Here is a 21,944-nt window from a genome sequence, read left to right on the forward strand (position 1 = left end):
CATCTATCGGTTTATATGCTGTCATCACAAATGTTTCAAAATAAAAGTCTTTTAAGCAGCTCACATGACGTGTTCCCTCCCGTTCTAACTTCAGAGCTTTTAATTTGAAACACCTGCTTGAGCTTAATAATGAATCAAAAAACACTATTTAGTGCTAAAAAGAGAGCGGCCGTTATGAGAGCCCATCGCTGGGTCATATCAGTATTATTTAAATATAAATAACTTGAGACCATTCTTTAGCAGTAGAGGCTGCTAACATGTTTTAAAAGTCAATGTTTCAGCAGCGAGAAGCGCCGAACCAGTGTCTGGAGGCCCAGAACCAGAACCAGAACCAGCATCACGGGCCGAGGTATGCCGGTGGAGGCGGCGGGGCGTGGCAGGGCGTGGTGGGGCGTGGTGGGGCGCTACACGGGCGCGGTGGCGTTGGCCCACGAGGGGAACGAGTCCAGGCCGAAGATGACGTAACCCCAGCTGTTGATGGCCAGACTGATGCAGCCGATCCCGACGATGTTCATCACCACGCCGGTTTTAGCCTGCAGGGGGCGCACAGGAGGCGTCACGACCGGAAGACTGTTTACAGGAAGTGGACGACGGAGCCTCGAGCTCGACAACTCCGCCGTCGCCATCTTGGCTTTTTAGCAACTAGTGAACAGGAAGTGACCATATATGGACGTAGAGACGCTGTATACGTCTCTGGTGTCGACCAGTCAATCAACTTGTAGCCCCGCCCCTAAATAATCCCCTGCTTTATGGTCTGTTTGACTCTTAATGACCATCATTTACTAAATGAACATCATGCTGTATTGAAGAAGACTTGAAACTAGAGATTGAGACATAAACTCATGTTTACAATGTTTACTGAGGGAATACATCAAGAGAAGTAGAGTCATTTATATAGACTTCTATACAACCAGAGGAGTTGCCCACTGGTGGTCAGGAGAGAGAATGCAGCTTTAACTCATTATGACGTCATGGCTGTGACCGAATAGTCTCGACAAAAAAAAACAAGACTCACCATGTCGGACACTTTGAGGAAACCGTAGGAGAAAGCGATGGCGTTGGGGGGCGTGGCCACCGGCAGCATGAAGGCGAAGGAGGCGCTGAGGGTGCACGGGATCATCACGTACAGCGGGTTCATCCCGATGGACTGGGACTGTTTCAGGAACCAGTACAACAATAAACCATCGGGGTTCAGCCGACAACCGACCAGAAATAAAACCACAAAAGTTGTCAGTTATTGAAAGAAAACAAGATGGAAGCTGCATGTGATAGGACTGTGTAACTGTTCCTTTAAGGGGGTCAACTCACTTTTGCCTTTAGAAGGGACTACTTTTCATGTTAGTTGGAAGAAGGGAAGCTACTGGTGTGTGGCCTGTTTACCGAGCAAGAGTGTGAAGAAGCCGGGAGGATATCATATTGTATACAAATATACGATTATATACATTATATTATATTATGTACATTTATTGCATTTTGGCACTCTTCTGTTGTTTGTTGTTGTTGTTGTTGTTATTTTTATTTTAATTATATTTGCATTTACACCTTAATATGCATATACATACTTGCACTCTTGCACCTCTACTGTTTAAGGTTAATTTAATTTAATTCCTAAATTAATACTCTGTTATTCTTTCTTTCATACAGCTATTTTATTGTTGTTGTTATTTTTATCTTATTATTCGTATTATTATTGCATATATCTTTCATCCCTGTTGTTTTTATATCTTATCTTATTTTCTGTGTAAATGGCTGCTACGCGACACTAAATTTCCCCTTGGCGATTAATACAGTATATATTCATTCATTCATTCATCTTCATGTCTCCGCCCCTGTGAACCGTATAGCTAATTGCATGCTGGGAGACGAACCAATGAGAGCTGAAGCGAGGACTGTATGCTGATCATCGTCAACTTTGTATTAAATCCGTTTCATTATAATCCATCGGATTCTGGACTTCTCTTCGCACGATCGCCCAAAGGTGGCAACCACCTTGACTATATTTTTTTTTACCAGAAACTGCTTATAACCACAAAAAACTCTTCTCCATCTTCTCCAACCTCCTTGACCCCCCCCCCCCCCCCAGTCCCCCTCCTCCTTTCTCCCTTCTACCAAGCCACTTTGTTGACTACTTTACAAACAAGATAGATGACATACGTTCTTCATTTGCTAATCCATCTTCTTCTATAACTACACCTCCATTAACTTCATCTTCTTCCCCTTTAATGTCCTCTTTCACCCCCCTGTCTCCCAATCAAGTCCTTACCTTGGTAACCTTGGTAACCTCTGCCCGCCCAACCACCTGCCCCCTTGACCCCATCTCCCATTCTCCAGTCCATTGCTCCTGACCTTCTTCCCTTTCTCACCCATCTTATCAACACCTCCCTCTCAACTGGCTGTTTCCCTGACTCTCTGAAGGAGGCAAGAGTTAACCCTCTCCTGAAGAAACCCTCTCAACCCGTCTGAAGTCAACAACTACAGACCTGTCTCTCTCCTTCCCTTTCTTTACAAAACTCTAGAGCGAGCTATCTTTAACCAAGTCTCCTCCTTTCTCCACCAGAACAACCTTCTGGACCCTCACCAGTCTGGATTCAAGGCCTCAGAGACCAGAACAACCTTCTGGACCCTCACCAGTCTGGATTCAAGGCCTCAACAGAGAATAGAACAACCTTCTGGACCCTCACCAGTCTGGATTCAAGGCCTCAACAGAGACCAGAACAACCTTCTGGACCCTTACTAGTCTGGATTCAAGGCCTCAACAGAGACCAGAACAACCTTCTGGACCCTCACCAGTCTGGACTCAAGGCCTCAACAGAGGCTGCCCTCCTTGCTGTCTCTGAGCAGCTTCACACTGCTAGAGCAGCCTCTCTCTCCTCTGTCCTTATCCTTCTAGACCTTTCTGCTGCCTTTGACACAGTGAATGACCAGATCCTTATCTCCTCCCTCCAGGACCTTGGTATCTCAGGCCTCTTCTCATTCTACCTCAACGACCACCTACCGGGTAACTTGGAGAGGATCTGTGTCTGAACCTTGTCCTCTCACTACTGGGGTCCCTCAGGGCTCCGTCCTGGGTCCTCTCCTCTTCTCTCTGTACACCAACTCTCTCGGCTGCGTCATCCGCTCGCATGGCTTCTCCTACCATAGCTATGCTGATGACACCCAACTGATCCTCTCGTTTCCCCAGTCAGAAACACAGGTAGCAGCAGGAATCTCTGCCTGTCTGACTAACATCTCTCAGTGGATGTCCACACACCACCTGAACATTAACCCTGACAAAACTGAACTACTGTTCCTTCCAGGAAAAGGCTCTCCCACCCACGATCTCACTATTACCTTCAACAACTTACTGTTGGCACCGACCCCGACTGCCAGAAACCTTGGTGTGACGCTCAACAGTCAACTCTCCCTGTCTGCCAACATCACCGCAACAACATGTTCCTGTAGGTTCATGCTGTACAACATCAGGAGAATACGTCCTTCTCACCCAGAAGGCGGCACAGGTTCTCGTACAGGCTCTGATCATCTCACACCTTAACTACTGTAACTCCCTCCTGCAGGTCTACCTGCTAGTGCCATTCAACCTCTGCAGCTCATCCAGAATGCAGCAGATCCACTGGTCTTTAACTGAAATTCACCCACACGACTCCACTCCTCAGCGACCTTCACTGGTTACCGGTGGTCGCCTGCATCCGCTTCAAAACATTGCGTACCGTGCTACGAACAGATCGGGTCAAGTCTACATCCAGGACATGGTGAAACCGTACACCCCGGCTCGTTCGCTCCGCTCGGCTTCTGCCAATCGGCTTGTAGCTCCGTCACTGAGAGCTAAACACTCAACAAAGTCAGACTGTTTGTGTCCTGGCTCCTCAATGGTGGAATGAGCTCCTCATTGACATCAGGACAGCAGAAAGTCTCTACATTTTCCGTCGCAAACTAAAAACACATCTTTTTCGACTACACCTTGAATAAGGAAAGTATCGCCGTAGTAGCACTTTAGTAGAACTTAGATGGTACTTACTAATAGCACTTTGTAGTTTAACTTTATTGAAATTGTACTTTTCTTGAGTCTTGTTGTTCTGAGTTTGTACTCATGGTGGAAATGCACTTATTGTAAATCGCTTTGGATAAAAGCGTCAGCTAAATAAAATGTAATGTAAAGTAATGTAATGTTTTGAAACTTAACAACGGCGTGCATTCCGTTACCATGGAGGCCAGGATGGGGAGGAACAGCGTCGCCGTGGCGACGTTGCTGGCGCACTCGGTGAATGTCGCCACCAGGAGGCAGAGCACCACGGAGATGAGGGCGGGGGGGAGCGAGTGGAGGGGATTCAGCTGAGCCCCGAGCCAGAGGGAGAGGCCAGAGTCCTACACACACACACACACACACACACACACACCAAATTACACAAAATACATTTGCAAAATGGCGCCATCCGCTCTGAAGACGTGACTCGCCTCGCTGCCTTTGGCCAGAGCGAAGCCGCCTCCCAGCAGCAGCACGATGTTCCAGGGCATCTTCTGCTGAGTCACCTGCCAGGTGAGCAGCGCAGGGGCGGGGCCTCGTGACACCGGGGGCTCTGATTGGATACAAAATAATGTGTGTTACCCAGTGGTGGCGGACCAATAGAGGGCCATGGGACCAACAAATATATAATATTAATAATAATAATAATAATAATAAATCATACAAATTGTCAAGATTTGTGTTCTTGAAATATGGAATATACCCAGTCATATTTGTAAAATGTTATATCTGTGGCAAATATATGCTTTTCCTGCACGTCCTCTCCGCCTGTCTGCTGTCCAACGAGAACGCGCACCTGTGGGCCACATCGTTTTCCAAGAGAGGCGGGTCTAAGAAGCAGTTTAGCCAATTACTGATTAACGATATAAATGAGTGACATATCATTTATCCAATCAGCGCCCTAAAATAGATCCACGGAGGGGCCATTCTCATTTGGCCCTGCGGTGCGCGTTCCCGTCTCTCTGCTCGTCAGGACTCGTCTCTCGAGGCGCCATTTTAACAACATGACAGCAGCGAGTGTGAGCGCTGCTCTTCAAAGAAGACCAAACGCTAATTCGGTATAATCTCTCCTCCAACACCCGTTTGAGAGAAGACCTTTGGTGGAGAAACTACAGGTGAAACACCTGGTCCCAGATCAGCCGGACCTCAGCATAAGACAACAGACTGGCGTAAAGGGAGCGGCTTGAGCTTCTGTGCAGACGGCTAAGCTACACCAGGAAGGTTTCACTAAGCTAGCTGTTGGATGCAGTCGTGCTAACGCCGTATTTTACTTTCCATGCTTGCTTTTTAAATCGACGTGGACCGATCCAGCATGGACAGATACGGAGTAAGGGACATGAAGCACTTTATGAAAATTAAGAAAACATGAGAACACCAGGACACACATGGATAACTCTGTCAGGCTAGCATATGTACCGCAGTCCTGTGTCCGCTGGGTAGCGATGTTGACTAGCTGTCGCTACCCAGCGGACACAGGACAGGTGTGAAGAAACACAATGAGGTGGATAAAAACGGGCACATTTTTTCCAAAATAATTGATTGTGTAAAGTTTTGTGAGGCTTTTGAGGTAGCCTTGATTGACGAGACTGACTCCTCTGACAACTCTGTCATTTTCAAGGGATTGTGGATGTTATGGCCTCCCTACACGCTGCTGGTGGAGCACCGTAAAACAGCCAGCGTTTTTAAAGGCACGTTAAAGACGACACAACACGAGCTCTCGGTTATTATGTGATATGTAAGTAACGCAATTTGTTTACTGGCTTTAGAAACTGTTTGTCAATCAATGTTGTTGTTTTTGTTGCATGTGCTTTGCCTGTGTTAAGCTGCATTTATCTGGTTTCCTGTTTAAGATGAGATGCTTTTATTTTGAAGGCGGCTCGCAAAGTTAAAAAGGAAGTCGCATTGTGTTAATATCTGAATGGGCCCCGAGGTCAAAAAGGTTAAGAACCCCTGGATTAGATGGATCTACCAAAATAAATTATCACCAGACGCCACTTGTGTTACCTGTGTGTTACTTGTGTGTGTGTTACTTGTGCGTGTTACTTGTGTGTGTTACTTGTGCGTGTTACTTGTGTGTTACTTGTGTGTGTTACCAGTGTGTGTTACCTGTGTGTGTTACCTGTGTGTGTTACCTGTGTGTGTTACGTGTGCGTGTTACCTGTATGTGTTACCTGTATGTGTTACCTGTATGTGTTACTTGTGTGTGTTACTTGTGCGTGTTACCTGTATGTGTTACCTGTATGTGTTACCTGTGCGTGTTACCTGTGCGTGTTACTTGTGTGTGTTACCTGTGTGTGTTATCTGTGTGTGTTATCTGTGTGTGTTACCTGTATGTGTTCCTTGTGTGTGTTACCTGTATGTGTTCCTTGTGTGTGTTACCTGTGTGTGTTACTTGTGTGTGTTACCTGTGTGTGTGTTACTTGTGTGTGTGTTACCTGTGTGTTACTTGTGTGTTACCTGTGTGTGTTACCTGTGTGTGTTACCTGTGTGTGTGTTACTTGTGTGTGTGTGTTACTTGTGTGTGGTACTTGTGTGTTACCTGTGTGTGTGTTACTTGTGTGTGTTACCTGTGTGTGTGTTGCCTGTGTGTGTTACCTGTGTGTGTTACCTGTGTGTTACTTGTGTGTGTGTTACTTGTGCGTGTTAATTGTGTGTGTGTTACTTGTGTGTGTTACTTGTGTGTGTGTTACTTGTGTGTGTGTGTTACTTGTGTGTGTGTTACTTGTGTGTTACCTGTGTGTGTGTGTTACTTGTGTGTGTTACCTGTGTGTGTGTTGCCTGTGTGTGTTACATGTGTGTGTTTCCTGTGTTTGTTGCCTTTGTGTGTTACTTGTGTGTGTGTTGCATGTGTGTGTTGCATGTGCGAGTGTTACATGTGTGAGTGTTGCAAGTGTGTGTGTTACTTGTGTGTGTGCTACCTGTGTGTGTTACCTGTGTGTTTACTTGTGCGTGTTACTTGTGTGTGTGTGTCTGTTACTTGTGTGTGTTACCTGTGTATGTGGTAACTGTGTGTGTTACCTGTGTGTGTGTGTGTGTTACCTTTGTGTGTGTGTGTGTGTTACCTGTGTGTGTGTTGCCTGTGTGTGTGTTCCCTGTGTGTGTGTTACCTGTGTATGTGGTAACTGTGTGTGTTACCTATGTGTGCTACGTGTGTGTGTGTGTGTGTGTGTGTGTGTGTTACCTGTGTGTGTCCTCCAGAAGCAGAGGCAGAGCGGTCGCTCCGCAGGAAGAACAAACAGCAGAACAGCAACAAACAGAGCGACGGTGGCGTCAGTGACGAACCTACAGAGAGAAATTATTTATTCATTTATTTGCTTTCATCAAAGAAAACTCAAGTAAACAAAGACTGAACGTCACGATGTCGATTGAAGACATTTTGTTCAATAACATCATGTCTTTTCTTCCTCACAGTCCCAGGTGACCTCTGACCTCTCGAACAGGTCACATGACGCAACGCCAGCCACTCAGTTCACGAATGAGGATTTCACCAGAGAGGTTTGTGTGTTTGTACCCGGAGACCTGAACAGGTAGAGAACAGAGTTCCTGAACAGGTAGAGAACAGAGTACCTGAACAGGTAGATAACAAAGTACCTGAACAGGTAGAGAACAGAGTACCTGAACAGGTAGAGAACAGAGTACCTGAACAGGTAGAGAACAGAGTACCTGAACAGGTAGAGAACAGAGTACCTGAGCAGGTAGAGAACAGAGTACATGAGCAGGTAATATACAGAGTACCTGAACAGGTAATATACAGAGTACCTGAACAGGTAATATACAGAGTACCTGAACAGGTAGAGAACAGAGTACCTGAGCAGGTAGAGAACAGAGTACCTAAACAGGTAGAGAACAGAGTACCTGAACAGGTAGAGAACAGAGTACCTGAACAGGTTGTATACAGAGTACCTGAACAGGTAGAGAACAGAGTACATGAGCAGGTAGAGAACAGAGTACCTGAACAGGTAATATACAGAGTACCTGAACAGGTAATATACAGAGTACCTGAACAGGTAGAGAACAGAGTACTTGAACAGGTAGAGAACAGAGTACTTGAACAGGTAGAGAACAGAGAACCTGAACAGGTAGTATACAGAGTACTTGAACAGGTAGTATACAGAGAACCTGAACAGGTAGTATACAGAGAACCTGAACAGGTAGTATACAGAGTACTTGAACAGGTAGTATACAGAGAACCTGAACAGGTAGAGAACAGAGTACCTGTACAGGTAGTATACAGAGAACCTGAACAGGTAGTATACAGAGAACCTGAACAGGTAGTATACAGAGAACCTGAACAGGTAGTATACAGAGAACCTGAACAGGTAGAGAACAGAGTACCTGTACAGGTAGTATACAGAGAACCTGAACAGGTAGTATACAGAGAACCTGAACAGGTAGAGAACAGAGTACCTGAACAGGTAGTATACAGAGTACCTGAACAGGTAGAGAACAGAGTAACTGAGCACTTTTTTCTCATAAAACATGATTTAAGAGTTTTCTGAATCTGCTCTTGTGGTTACAAGCTTACATAAATCATAACTCATAAATAGATAGGAGTGAGAAGATGACATCGTCCAATAGAGATAATGTGACTGAGTTGTAACACCTGTGTTGTAATCAGAGGTGTCAAAAGTATTCACATTCATTACTCAAGTAGAAGTATAGATACTAGGGTTTAAAAATACTTAAAAGTATAAAAGTAAAAGTATTGTATGGGGAATGTTTTTTCCATTAAGGACAAACTCTTAAGCCACGTCTCAGGGGCTTATAGTGCACTACCCCACTTCCCCCAAAACAATCATTTTTATAAAGGCAATAATGACTATAATGTTTTAAAATGTTATGTTGAAAATGTGGGATGCACTAGGCTACCCGATTCAGCTGAATATATGCCCATTTAAAATGATCACATTTTATTACAATGCAAATACATTAAAATACCATATGTGTACTACTGAGCATTAACATGCGTTTCATGGAGCGGAAGACATGATTACTAGTTGCCTATAAGTATTGTAATAGTGCAAAATAGGCGGCGGCGGCGACTCCGACACAAACACTTAAAGCTGTGGTTCTCAAACTTTTTCTGTAAATAACATAATTGTGTGACTCATCTGTGCTTTTATAAATAACAGAATAAAGACAATTGCAATCACTTTCAAGTAAATCAGATTGCCCCATCAGACAATGTTTTGTGTAAGTTCTATCTGTGCAAAAGATAACTCGTATTTAGTTACTACTAAATAGCTCATTGTGGAAAACAATAAGCTTTTGATTTTTTTTGCCAAACAAAACAGAATGAGTGCAGATATGTGATCCATCAGGTTGTATCAGTATTAGTGGCTGCAGTGACCTGCGTTCCTCGACACATATGTTATAAACGGGGTTGTAGATTTGATACGGCTCTCAATTCATGCTCAATATTGAGCTTAGATCTGTTTTTTTATTTTGAGAAACGCAACAGCAGGAAAAGACGAGCTCACGGAGCTCACAGCGTCGCGTCAAATCGCGCATGCGCAAGCTAACCTGTTAACGGCGTACCGTAACCATTTACCCGAAAGTACAGGCATTTGTCCATGTATTTATTAATGACTTAGTTTTATATCCGTGTACTTTGTACTTTTGTAATATGTGAAGCCAGCAGCTCATTGTTGGTAGAAGACACGAGCACTTTGGCTCTTTCACCTGGAGCAGGAGAGCTGCTCTGGGTTCAGAGAGCTGCTCCGGGTTCAGAGAGCTGCTCCGGGTCCAGAGAGCTGCTTCGGGTTCAGAGAGCTGCTCCGGGTTCAGAGAGTGTGTGTGTGTTTTTTAACGATGACAAGCCGGAGTGAAAACAAACCAAAATGAAATAGTAACGAAGCTATTTTTAAAAGGTAGGGAGTAGAAAGTACAGATATTTGCAAGAAAATGTAAGGAGTAGAAGTAAAAAGTCATCTGAAAAATAAATACTCCAGTAAAGTATAGATACCCAAAATTTCTACTTAAGTAAAGTAACAAAATATTTGTACTTCGTTACTTGACACCTCTGGTTGTAATACTGTGTATCTGAGTTTAGACCAATGACTGCAGGTGAAAGTTGAATTATTCAGTCGGCTGACAGCAGGATGTCTGAGTGTCGTTATCAAGCTGTGATCAGGAAACATGTTGAAATCTTCAGTTTGCACAAACTGCAGGTCCAAGGTGAGTGTGTTCACTGATGATAAGCTAATGTTAGCGTAGCGTTGTTTCTACATCTCGTGTGTGGTCGCTATGTGAGGGAATAAAATAGTCAAGACTAGATTAAACTTTTTGTGGTTCGCTTTGAGTTAGACCAAACTAAAATGTTTGCATTGATTAAATAAATTAGAAAAAAGAATGAGTGACTAAATATGACTAAAATCCAGATGGACCTTTGATCTAGTAAGTAATTACAATATATTTCTATGTGATTTAGCGAGGACATGTTTCCAGGAACAGGAAGTATCTGGAAAGTGAAACGATAGAAATGAAACCTCCTGTTTTTTATTTTGCTCTTCTGAGAAATGATGTTTTGTCAACGGGACAAAAACATCCGCGAGGCCAAACAGATCACTGGGTGAGGTCCTGAGCTGGTCATGTGACCCGCTGGTGAGGTCACTGCGACACGTGAGCGTCCTCCTTCCTGCAGCGGCACAGCCACCGGGCTCCAGCTCTCTGATTCGGCGCTGTTGTCCTCGTTGGTACATCGCCAACTAGTTAGCTTGCAAAGTAGCTACCAAGCTAACTAGCTTACAAGCTAAATCTCTAACGAGCTACATCTAACATATAAGGTCCCGGACTTTATTGATGAACCCGACTGCAGACGGGAAGACACTGTTGGCAGCTGTTGATGTTCAGGGTGAAGAGCAGGGAGAGAACCATCATAACCCTCAGGGGGAACCAGTTCTGATGGTCCAAAGGTCTGAGACATGTTTCACCAGCTGAAAGCCCACCTCGAGAGTGGGCTTCTTAAGAAGAGGTTTAATTACAGCCACTTTAAAAGACTGTGGTACATGACCCGTTAGTAACTAAAGGTAACACTTCCTTAAACATCTTCGTCTGAACAGGGTCCAGGACACAGGTAGAAGATATAGAAGTAGAAACCATTGAAGACAGTTGGTCAACGTTCAGGCGGCTTCGGTCTGTCCCCCCGGTCAGAGTCCAGTGTGTGCAGGGACTCACACACACACACACACACAGACACACACACACACACACACACACACACACACACACACACACACACACACACACACACACACACACACACACACATAGCTGTTTATAGAATAACTTACTTAACCTAGTTTTGTCTGGGGGGCCTCGACCAGGAAATTACAAAAAAATCCACTGCCCGCCACTGTGAAGCGTTGAGTTTGTCAATTTGAATTATTATCCAGCTGGCTAGGTTTTAGCTAGCTGGTATCTTGCTCATTGCACCATGATTTAATGCTACAGTTACGGGCTACGCTACTTTAGCACAATAGACTGTCTTGTTTTAATATTACCGTTTACAATAGAGCTTAGCCTTTTAATTAGCATATGCTAGTTAATCGCTTATGCTAATCACTAGCATATTGATTATGGTTCTGTAGGAGGGCTGTAAAATGTCTGTTATGGTGACAAAATGCAGTATTAACTCTTAAACATGTTTATTTGAGTTTAGATGCAAAATATGTGCTAGCAATTAGCATTAGCAATTCACAGGCTAATTGATGGACTATCGGTACTCCCCAATACTAGACGGTCGATATACGTCACCTGGCTCCAGATCAGCCCAATAGCTAAAGTACATTTCAATATCCAGGTTAAACCAGCAGAGGGCAGTCTCTATTTATATTTATACGATATGTAGAATTTAAGATTAGGACCTGAACCCGAAAACAACACGACTAAACACACACACTTTGGTTTTCAGCTGATAAAAGTGGGTTTAAGTTCAACGTTAAAGGGCCGATGTCGGTTAGTTGGGACTCACTCTGCCTTGGCGTTGAAGACGTGGGTGGCCCAGCCGTCCATGAAGCGCGGGTCTCTTGTGAACCACAGCACCACCATGAGGATGAGGAGCACCAGGACGCTGACCTCGCCGTAAGTCACCGGTCCCAGACGCCGATGTTCGTCTTGGATCACCTGGTACGCCGCTCGCTCCTTCTCCGACTGCGCCGCCCCACAACCCCACGTCCTCCGCAGGCTGCGGCAGAAGAGTTAAAGTCTAAAGTTTTTGTGTTCTGTACGTTAAAGTTCTTTAATTTGGGTGTTTTGGTGAAGCGAACTCACTTGCAGCCGACGTAGAGGAACTGCAGCCAGAACCAGGCCAGCGTCAGCGTCAGCACCATGGTGGGAAAGGCGAACGCAAACCAGGACGCGAAGTTGATCACGTCGCCGTTCCGAGGGAAGAGTCTAGAGAGAGAGCCACAAAATGCCGATGTTTAAGTCCATAAACAGACCAGAGCCCATATAGTGGTGAACACACAAGTTAAATCATGCGGCGGTCGGACCGAGTGACACAGCGTTGAACATTGAAACCAACAGACTGCATTTTGTGACTCTTTCGTGTTCCCGTCTGTGTTTGTGTTGCAGCACCTACTGGCTCATCTGCCCCATCAGAACCAGGTTGGGTCCGGTGCCGGTCAGAGTGGCGATGCCTCCGATGCTGGCGGAGTAGCACACACAAAGCAGGAGTCCTTTACTCAACTTCCTCTGCTCCTCTTCTTCGTCGCTCAGCCCCTCCAACTCCATCCGACAGCAGACATTCTCCACGGACTCGACAACTGGGGGAGGGGGTCCATATTTGGTTATATTTTGGCAGATTGTCAGCTTTTAAAGTACATGGTGAATGTGAACGGTATTACGCTCAATGTAAACATTCTTTTAAGTGAAATTTCAATATTTTGCTTGTCTACAATATCTGTGCATGACATCGACAGCGTGTTTAAGGAAAGATATGAACGATAGTCTAGTTTTGGTTATAGTTCAGATTACTTGGTTATGATTAAAGATTAAGTAAATCTTCATATTTAATTGAAGAACAGAACAGAAAACCGATGACTCTTTGGAAGGAGGAATTCAATCTAGATCATAGACGGCCGTACCACATTGGATCTCCTCCATGGATTCACCAAGTCCACTGCTGGTGCCGTCGGATGGAGGTTTGTCTTGTGGCGTCGGCTTGACGATCTCCCGTCTGTCCACCTGGCCGTCAGAGGACGTGTTGTTGGATTTCTCTGAGTTTCGTCGTGTGAAGGTTTCCCCATTCAGACCTGGGAGGAAACATCCAGAAGTTCAGATGTCAGATGCAAGAAAGACTTGGATACTTGCTGCATCCATAGTCTTTCAAGCCACTTAATGATCTAAAAATTCAACACGTGAAGTTTGAAATACCGTTTTAAACACCCTTCCCCTCGCACCTTGTGGGATCTGAAACATTTTTAACTTTGCAAAACAATTACCGGAGACAATCAAGCTCCAAATGACTTACTGATTGACCAAATTTCCAAAGGAACTTTGCTCTCAAGCTCTCGTTTTAGCTTAATGAATGGCAGCATGCACGGTAATGTCGATCCGCTGCTTTGATCCAGACCGACATATCTCAACAAGTACTGGATGAGATGCACAGACCTAATGTGAACAAGGAAATGAACCCAACAAACGTTGGTGAGCCTCTGCTTCACCAACTGCCAGATGGTTTGCTGTAAAATGTGGTTGTCTAGCACCATCATGGGGCCAACGTTTTTGTCCAATCTTCAAAATAAAGATATATGTCATATAGACTTGTTTGTTTCAGTCATTCCTTAAGAGTTGACTACAGCAGGACTTGGACTTGTTTGATGATTCGACTGAAGTACTGGACTTGAGTACTGGACTTGAGTATGAGGTTCCCAGCTTGGTTGTCAATTTTCAGTGATGCATCGTGAAGATCGGTTACTGGGCCTCTATTGATCCAATCACCAGACAAGAACAATGATGTTGGAGAATTCTGTGAAACCCACTCACAATGTTGTTATACCAAAGTTTTCTCAAGATCCTTGTTCTGCACTATATCTGCGCATGGAAACTATGGTTTGGCAAATGTAATTAGATCAAAGTCAGGTGCCTATTCACCACCTGACCCTTGGGCGTCATTCTTTCGGGTACTGGGCTGGTTTCTTCTAAAGCAGGAAGTCTGACCTATGTGGGTCCAGCAGGTTTAACGTAGTGGATCAACCGTACCGTTCTCCAGGGTGTTCGTATCAGCAGTTTGCAGAAAGCTGCTGGTTTTCTCATTATGTTCCCGGTGTAGGTTGACACTCCCTGTCCGGCTCTTGGAGGAGGGTTCAGGGTCTACGTTGCCGTGGAGCTGTTCCAGGACGGCCTGGACGATTGGGACCATCATGGCGGTGGTGGCCGTGTTGCTGATCCACATGGACAGAAAGGCTGTCACTCCCATGAAGCCCAGCATCAACCTGGGAGACAAATAAAGAAAGAGGCGATCGTCAACAATGTGACAACGCTTAAACAATCCTCATCAACAAATGCAACCAGAGAGCAAAAACGGAACAAGAGGATTGTCAAGGTACATTTTCATCCAGTACGACCAATGGACATTGACACAAGTCTGGTGAAATAGTAAGGGAATTTAGTACTAAGAAGACTCACTTACAGTCAGGTGGAAACCTCCGGTTCTGAAGTGTCTTAAACCTAAATGATCTTGTATGACCACCAGGGGCCGACTCCTCTGGTTGTATGGAAGTCTATACTTCATGTGTTGAAGCTGCATTCTCGCTCACATACATGTTTTAAAATTGTATTATAACACCTGCTGGTAACTAAAGCATGTTTGCTACAGGGCAGGACATCAGGGGACTCACAGGGCGGGTCGGACTCCAACGAGCAGCAGAACTCGGAGCGCGATGCGTTTGTGGAGGTTCCAGTGCTCCACGGCGACGGCCACCATCAGCCCCCCGACAAACAGCATGTTGGTGTCCTTCAGGTACTGCATACACACCTGAACAGCAACAGACATGATGTATAGCGGGAAGACAACATAACTAACTCATCCATGTTGTTATTAGACACTCTGACGCAGGATAAAGAGCAAAGAAGTTTGTTTCGGGCAGAAAAGTTTTGATGGGTTAAACAAACACAATACTTCCACCTCAGAAGACTCATCTGGTTGTATAGAAGTCTATGCTTCATGTGTTAAAGCTGAATTCTCTCTCCTGACCACCAGGGAGTGACTCATCTGGTTGTATAGAATTCTAAATGACTCTACTTCTCTTGATGTATTCCCTCAGTAAACATTGTAAACATGAGTTTATGTCTCAATCTCTAGTTTCAAGTCTTCTTAAATACAGCATGATGTTCATTTAGTAAATTATGGTAATTTAGAGTCAAACAGATCATAAAGCAGGGGACATATACGGTGACTACCTGTTCACTGGTTGCAAAAAAAACAAGAGGCTGACGGCGAAATCGTTGAACTCGAGGCTTCAACACGTCCACAAACAAATGAGTGACGTCCCAAAGACAACGTCTTCTCCTGATATTCAGTCTATCGGCGGTTGTTGACCTAAATGGACCCTTTGGCCGTGAGAACCTATAAGTACCTCTGCGTCTTGGACGGAACCCCTTGAGGGCATGATGGGTCATTTGAACAATGGTTTCATGATGACATCCCAACAATCCTCAAGCAAACAGTAGCCGCTTGTGATCTTCTCGTGACCGACGTCACCCATTAATTTGTGTTTCGGGTTTTTCTGCTGCAGTAAATATTTTAAGGAATTTCTAAACCAAAAGAGCAACGAGTCCGACGAAGGTTTCAGGTCAACAAGCAGCATTCCTGAAGCTCATATTTAATTGTGTGTGTGTGTGTGTGTGTGTGTGTGTGTGTGTGTGCAGTCTCACGTCTTTGGACTCCATGATGCCGAGGACGGGGAACAGGATGGTCGGCAGCAGCGCCGTCACCGCCAGCGGCAAAACCTCCGTGCACCAGTACACCGCCATGAGGGCGATGACGTAAGCGCAGGCGGCCTCCTGCACACACACACACACACACACACACACACACACACACACACACACACACACACACACACACACACACACACACACACACACAGTTAATATCAACCCGAGGACCTAGAACAAATCACAATAGCCACGTTTCATCTGAATTTAGTGCAACATTTGAACAAAATGTCCAGAAAATCATCAAAATAAAATTTTTGTTTGTCTTTGTTTCAGTAATCTGAACTTTAAATTAGCTCTATGTTCCCTCAGTTCTATGTTCCTCAGCTCTATGTTCACTCAGTTCTATGTTCCTCAGCTCTATGTTCCCTCAGTTCTATGTTCCTCAGCTCTATGTTCACTCAGTTCTATGTTCCTCAGCTCTATGTTCACTCAGTTATATGTTCCTCAGCTCTATGTTCACTCAGTTATATGTTCCTCAGCTCTATGTTCACTCAGTTATATGTTCCTCAGCTCTATATTCCTCAGCTCTTTGATCCTCAGCTCTTTGTTCCTCAGCTATTTGTTCCTCAGCTCTATGTTCCTCAGCTCTATGTTCCTCAGTTTTATATTCCTCAGCTCTATGTTCCTCAGCTCTATATTCCTCAGCTCTATGTTCCTCAGCTCTTTGTTCCTCAGCTCTTTGTTCCTCAGCTCTATATTCCTCAGCTCTATATTCCTGAGCTCTATATTCCTCAGCTCTTTGTTCCTCAGCTCTATATTCCTCAGCTCTTTGTTCCTCAGCTATTTGTTCCTCAGCTCTATATTCCTCAGCTCTTTGTTCCTCAGCTCTATATTCCTCAGCTCTTTGTTCCTCAGCTCTTTGTTCCTCAGCTATTTGTTCCTCAGCTCTGTATTCCTCAGCTCTATGTTCCTCAGTTCTATATTCCTCAGCTCTATGTTCCTCAGTTCTATATTCCTCAGCTGTATGTTCCTCAGCTCTTTGTTCCTCAGCTCTATATTCCTCAGCTCTATGTTCCTCAGCTCTTTGTTCCTCAGCTCTTTGTTCTTCAGCTCTATGTTCTTCAGTTTGATGTTCCTCCGCTCTATGTTCCTCAGCTCTTTGTTCCTCAGCTATATGTTTCTCAGCTCTTTGTTCCTCAGCTCTATGTTCCTCAGCTCTATATTCCTCAGCTCTATGTTCCTCAGCTCTGTATTCCTCCGCTCTATGTTCCTCAGCTCTTTGTTCCTCAGCTATATGTTCCTCAGCTCTATATTCCTCAGCTCTTTGTTCCTCAGCTCTATGTTCCTCAGCTCTATGCTCTATGTTCATCAGCTCTATGTTCTATGTTCCTCAGCTCTTTGTTCCTGAGCTCTATGTTCCTCAGCTCTATGCTCTATGTTCCTCAGCTTTATGTTCCTCAGCTCTATGCTCTATGTTCATCAGCTTTATGTTCTATGTTCCTCAGCTCTATGCTCTATGTTCATCAGCTCTATGTTCTATGTTCCTCAGCTCTATGTTCCTCAGCTCTATGCTCTATGTTCCTCAGCTTTATGTTCATCAGCTCTATGCTCTATGTTCCTCAGCTCTTTCTTCCTCAGCTCTATGTTCCTCAGCTCTATGCTCTATGTTCCTCAGCTTTATGTTCTATGTTCATCAGCTCTATGTTCTATGTTCCTCAGCTCTATGTTCATCAGCTCTATGTTCCTCAGCTCTATGCTCTATGTTCCTCAGCTCTTTCTTCCTCAGCTCTATGCTCTATGTTCCTCAGCTCTTTCTTCCTCAGCTCTATGTTCTATGTTCCTCAGCTCTATGCTCTATGTTCATCAGCTCTATGTTCTATGTTCCTCAGCTCTATGTTCCTCAGCTCAGGACCTTAATCCTCATTCACAAACTGATGAATCAACTATTCAGGTTCCGGGGTTGCTTGCAGCTCATTATTATGCAGAGACGATGCTTCAGGTCAATCAGTGACGAGTCGTGAACATAACTGATGAACCAGAAGCTCGTCTGACCAGTTTGAACTGGGACTCATCCGTTATCAAACTGGTCACAATAGTTTGAGGTACTTGTACTTTGCTTGAGATACTTTCTACTTCTTCTACTTCTCAGGGGTAAATGTTTTGCTTTAATACATTTTAAACATTATTAAAACCAAATGAGATCAACTAATGAATGATGACATGTTATTACATAAAGTCATATATTTGTAATGAAATGGTTACACTGTTAGTTAACCGGTCAGCAAACTGGTTAGTTAACAGCAAAGAGGTTTCTGTAACTGGTTTATTTATTATATTATTATTTGTTTCCGGACACTTTTAGTAAACTGGTTATTTAGACCTTCTAGTACTAAGTAAACTTCTCACTTAACTGGTCAGGGATCTAGTTAGTGAACTAGTCAGGTTAGTAAACTGGTTAGTAAACTAGTCAGTGAACAGGTTAGTGAACTGGTCAGTAAACTGGTTTGTTAACAGGTTTTTTATTCATCAAATGGTCTGAAAATAATGGGGGTTGTTCAATACTATGCTCTTCATGATTATAATACAGTTGAAGTAATTTGATTGAATGATGGAGGATTTATCTAAGTTAATAACGTCTGTTGTCCTCTGGGGTCAAAAAGACCCCGCAGCACAAAGTGGTGTAATGGGGCAACTTGTCCCCCATAAGCTTTCCAAAACATCTTTGATCTTGGGTGTTTGATGTGTGGGGTCACGCAACGGTTATGACAACAACAGCAACAACAAAAAACAGCTACAGCTAGTTTATGGCAAGCCGAGTGCTACCATGACACTCAAGGTGTTTCATATAATCTCAAGAGTGATTTGATGATAAAGACACAAGAGAAGGTCGCCGTGCACGAGACAAACTTGCTCCCACTGGAGACGTTCGGGTCAAGTGGGCGTCTCTCCTGCCGTGGATGTTCGATCCAGCACTGATGTGACTGTGGATGAGCAGCTGGTCCCCTTCAGAGGTCGCCGTCCATTCAAACAGTACATCCCGAGTAAACAAGGAAATATGGGATAACAAATATGGGCAGCACGCAATGCCAGGTCCAGATATGCATGGAACATGCAAGTATACACCGGCAAACCTGCTGGTACCGCAGTCAGAAAGCAATCAGGGCATGAGAGTTGTCCTTGACATGAAGGTCTCCAGGGGAAAACGATCACCTGTGACAACTTCTTTACTTCACATGCCCTCGGCCTGCAGCTGCTGAAAAGAAAGCTGTACATGTTGGGGACAGTGCAGAGGACTGAGCTGAGCTTCCCCCTGCACTGGTGTCAAAAACAGACCGGGCTCGGTTATCATCCAAGTGTAAGTGCCTTCACCGAGACCCATGCTCTGGTGCCCCATCACCCCAAAAAACAGAGAGGTGTTCTTCTGATGATTGCCAGATTGGTTATGGAGATCCAGCAGTTTTACTCAGCTCTACCTCTGCAGCAGCTGCCCCTCTGGCCCATCACCCACCAGGAGGAGGGGCTAATTCTGTGATCTCAAAACATGGAACATGTGCCATAAATGCAATGCATACATCTGCAAAGATCAGGACATTACTACCTGCCTCGCATGCAACTAATGGCCCATTTAGATGGTTTTTGTTCTGAAAAGTTAGTTTTGAAAAGTCAAATGCTTTGGTAAAGAATATTGACGTTTTACATGTCAGGTAATGAGTTGACTAAAGAGTTGAAACGCAGAGGTGGGTGATCATTTATGCTTATGAACTTTATGCTTTATAAACAGACAAACCAGACAGGGTCATTTTTGAGTGTTTTAAAAACAGCATCCTCACTAAACTTTGACATGTACCAGTCTGTGATGATCTATCAACACACAAGACTCTGATCGTTAACTATAGTCAGAATAATTGATCTTTTTTTTTTTTACTCACAAACAAGGTGGAAGTTGATGTAGATGAGGTATTATCGGCCTTCAATTTAAAATAGAATAAAGAAATGCTGTTAATGTGTTTGAATGAAGTTGTTATTAAGGTGTAACACAGAATTGGGGGCAGTATCCACTTTATATTCTTTAAATAACAGTCAAACCAGACGGGTCATGTTTGACCCCAGAGGACAGCAGGTGTGATCACGTGCTGCCATTAGAAACATTGAAGTGTTTCAAAAACAGCATCCTCACTAAACTTTGACATTTACCAGGTTAGTGAACTGGTTAGTGAACTGGTTAGTGAACAGGTTAGTTAACAGGTTAGTGAACAGGCTAGTGAACTGGTTAATGGACTGGTTAGTTAGCTGGCTAGTGAACAGGTTAGTTAACAGGTTAGTTAACAGGTTAGTGAACTGGTCAATGAACTGGTTAGTTAGCTGGCTAGTGAACAGGTTAGTTAACAGGTTAGTGAACAGGCTAGTGAACTGGTTAGTGAACTGGTTAGTGAATAGGTTAGTTAACTGGTTTGTGAACTGGTTAATTAACTGGCTAGTTAACAGGTCAGTGAACTGGTTAATTAACAGGTTAGTGAATTGGCTAGTAAACAGGTTAGTGAACTGGTTAGTAAACAGTTTAGTGAACTGGTTAGTGAACTGGTTGGTTAACAGGTTAGTTAACTGGTTAGTTAACAGGTGAGTGAACTGGTTAGTTAACTGGTTAGTGAACAGGTTAGTTAACAGGCTAGTGAACTGATCAATGAACTGGTTAGTTAGCTGGCTAGTGAACAGGTTAGTGAACTGGTTAGTGAACAGGTCGGTGAACTGGTTAGTTAACAGGTCAGTGAACTGCTTAGTTAAATGTTCAATTAACTGGTTAGTTAACAGGTTAGTGAACAGGTTAGTGAATAGGTTAGTGAATAGGTTAGTTAACTGGTTTGTGAACTGGTTAATTAACTGGTTAGTTAACAGCTCAGTGAACTGGTTAGTAAACAGGTTAGTGAACAGGTTAGTTAACTGGTTCGTGAACAGGTTAGTTAACTGGTTAGTTAACAGGCTAGTGAACTGGTCAATGAACTGGTTAGTTAGCTGGCTAGTGAACAGGTTAGTGAACTGGTTAGTGAACAGGTTAGTGAACTGGTTAGTAAACAGGTTAGTGAACAGGTTAGTTAACTGGTTCGTGAACAGGTTAGTTAACATGTTAGTGAACATGTTAGTGAACATGTTAGTGAACTGGTTAGTGAACTGGTTAGTGAACTGGTTAGTTAAATGGTTTGTGAACTGGTTAATTAACTGGTTCGTGAACAGGCTAGTGAACTGGTTAGTTAACTGGTTAGGGGACAGGTTAGTGAACAAGCTAGTGAACTGGCAAGTGAACTGGTTAGTGAACAGGTTAGTGAACAGGCTAGTGAACTGGTTAGTTAACTGGTTAGTGAACTGGTCTCACCGTGGTGCCGACGGCGAGCGGCAGCAGGATGAACGGGCTGCAGACGAGGACGAGGACGCTCCTCGACCTCCAGACCTGCTGCAACATTTTCACACGCAGAGGAAGAACCGACACGGGTGATGAAGACAATGATGAGGAAGAAGTAGATGAAGAAGAAGATGAAGATGGTTCAATCTGAATGAATGTCAGTGAACAACTCGACGAGACTTGTCTGTCTCTTCACTGCTCAGTCCGTCTGCTGCGGCTCGCTCATTTCACACTAAATATTAACTCTATGTGACACACACACACACACACACACACACACACACACACACACACACACACACACACACACACACTGCCCCTGCTGACAGAGTAAACACAGAAGAGGAAATCAGATCTCCTGTTTACGTCACTTTTCTTTATCTTTCTTCACTAATTCAACAAATGAAGTTCAGTTTGTTCTGAAGTATTTATTCTACCAGACGATGAGAGCAGCAGCAACACAATCCAGTGTTTTAGGAGTTTATGATAACAAAAGACTAAAGACATAAAGTTGGCATTTTGACACCAAAACATTCGTTTTTTTAACAGTGATAATTATAAAAATACACAAATAATAAATAAGTAAATAAACAAATCAATACAATCAGGTCCGATCAACAACCTGTTCCACAGTCACACTTTCTC

At 44.0% G+C, this 21,944-nt stretch overlaps 1 protein-coding gene across 1 annotated transcript; it reads right to left on the reverse strand.

Annotated features, from left to right (window-relative positions):
* Nucleotides 1–404: 404 nt before the first annotated feature.
* Nucleotides 405–21,377, reverse strand: slc13a5a (solute carrier family 13 member 5a; the record flags this gene model as incomplete). Its single annotated transcript, XM_079214507.1, has 13 exons — nt 21,273–21,377; nt 15,899–16,027; nt 14,863–14,999; nt 14,225–14,457; nt 13,135–13,275; nt 12,603–12,786; nt 12,293–12,415; nt 11,994–12,206; nt 7,203–7,303; nt 4,453–4,574; nt 4,201–4,362; nt 1,016–1,153; nt 405–533 (listed from the first exon to the last, which is right to left on the reverse strand). The coding sequence occupies exons 1-13, from the start codon at nt 21,357–21,359 to the stop codon at nt 405–407; spliced, it is 1,899 nt and encodes a 632-aa protein (XP_079070633.1). The 5' UTR covers nt 21,360–21,377.
* Between the last annotated feature and the right edge of the window lie 567 nt (nt 21,378–21,944).

This window comes from Taurulus bubalis (genome assembly GCF_910589615.1).
Source record: "Taurulus bubalis genome assembly, chromosome: 2".
In the NCBI taxonomy this organism is placed as follows: domain Eukaryota; kingdom Metazoa; phylum Chordata; class Actinopteri; order Perciformes; family Cottidae; genus Taurulus; species Taurulus bubalis.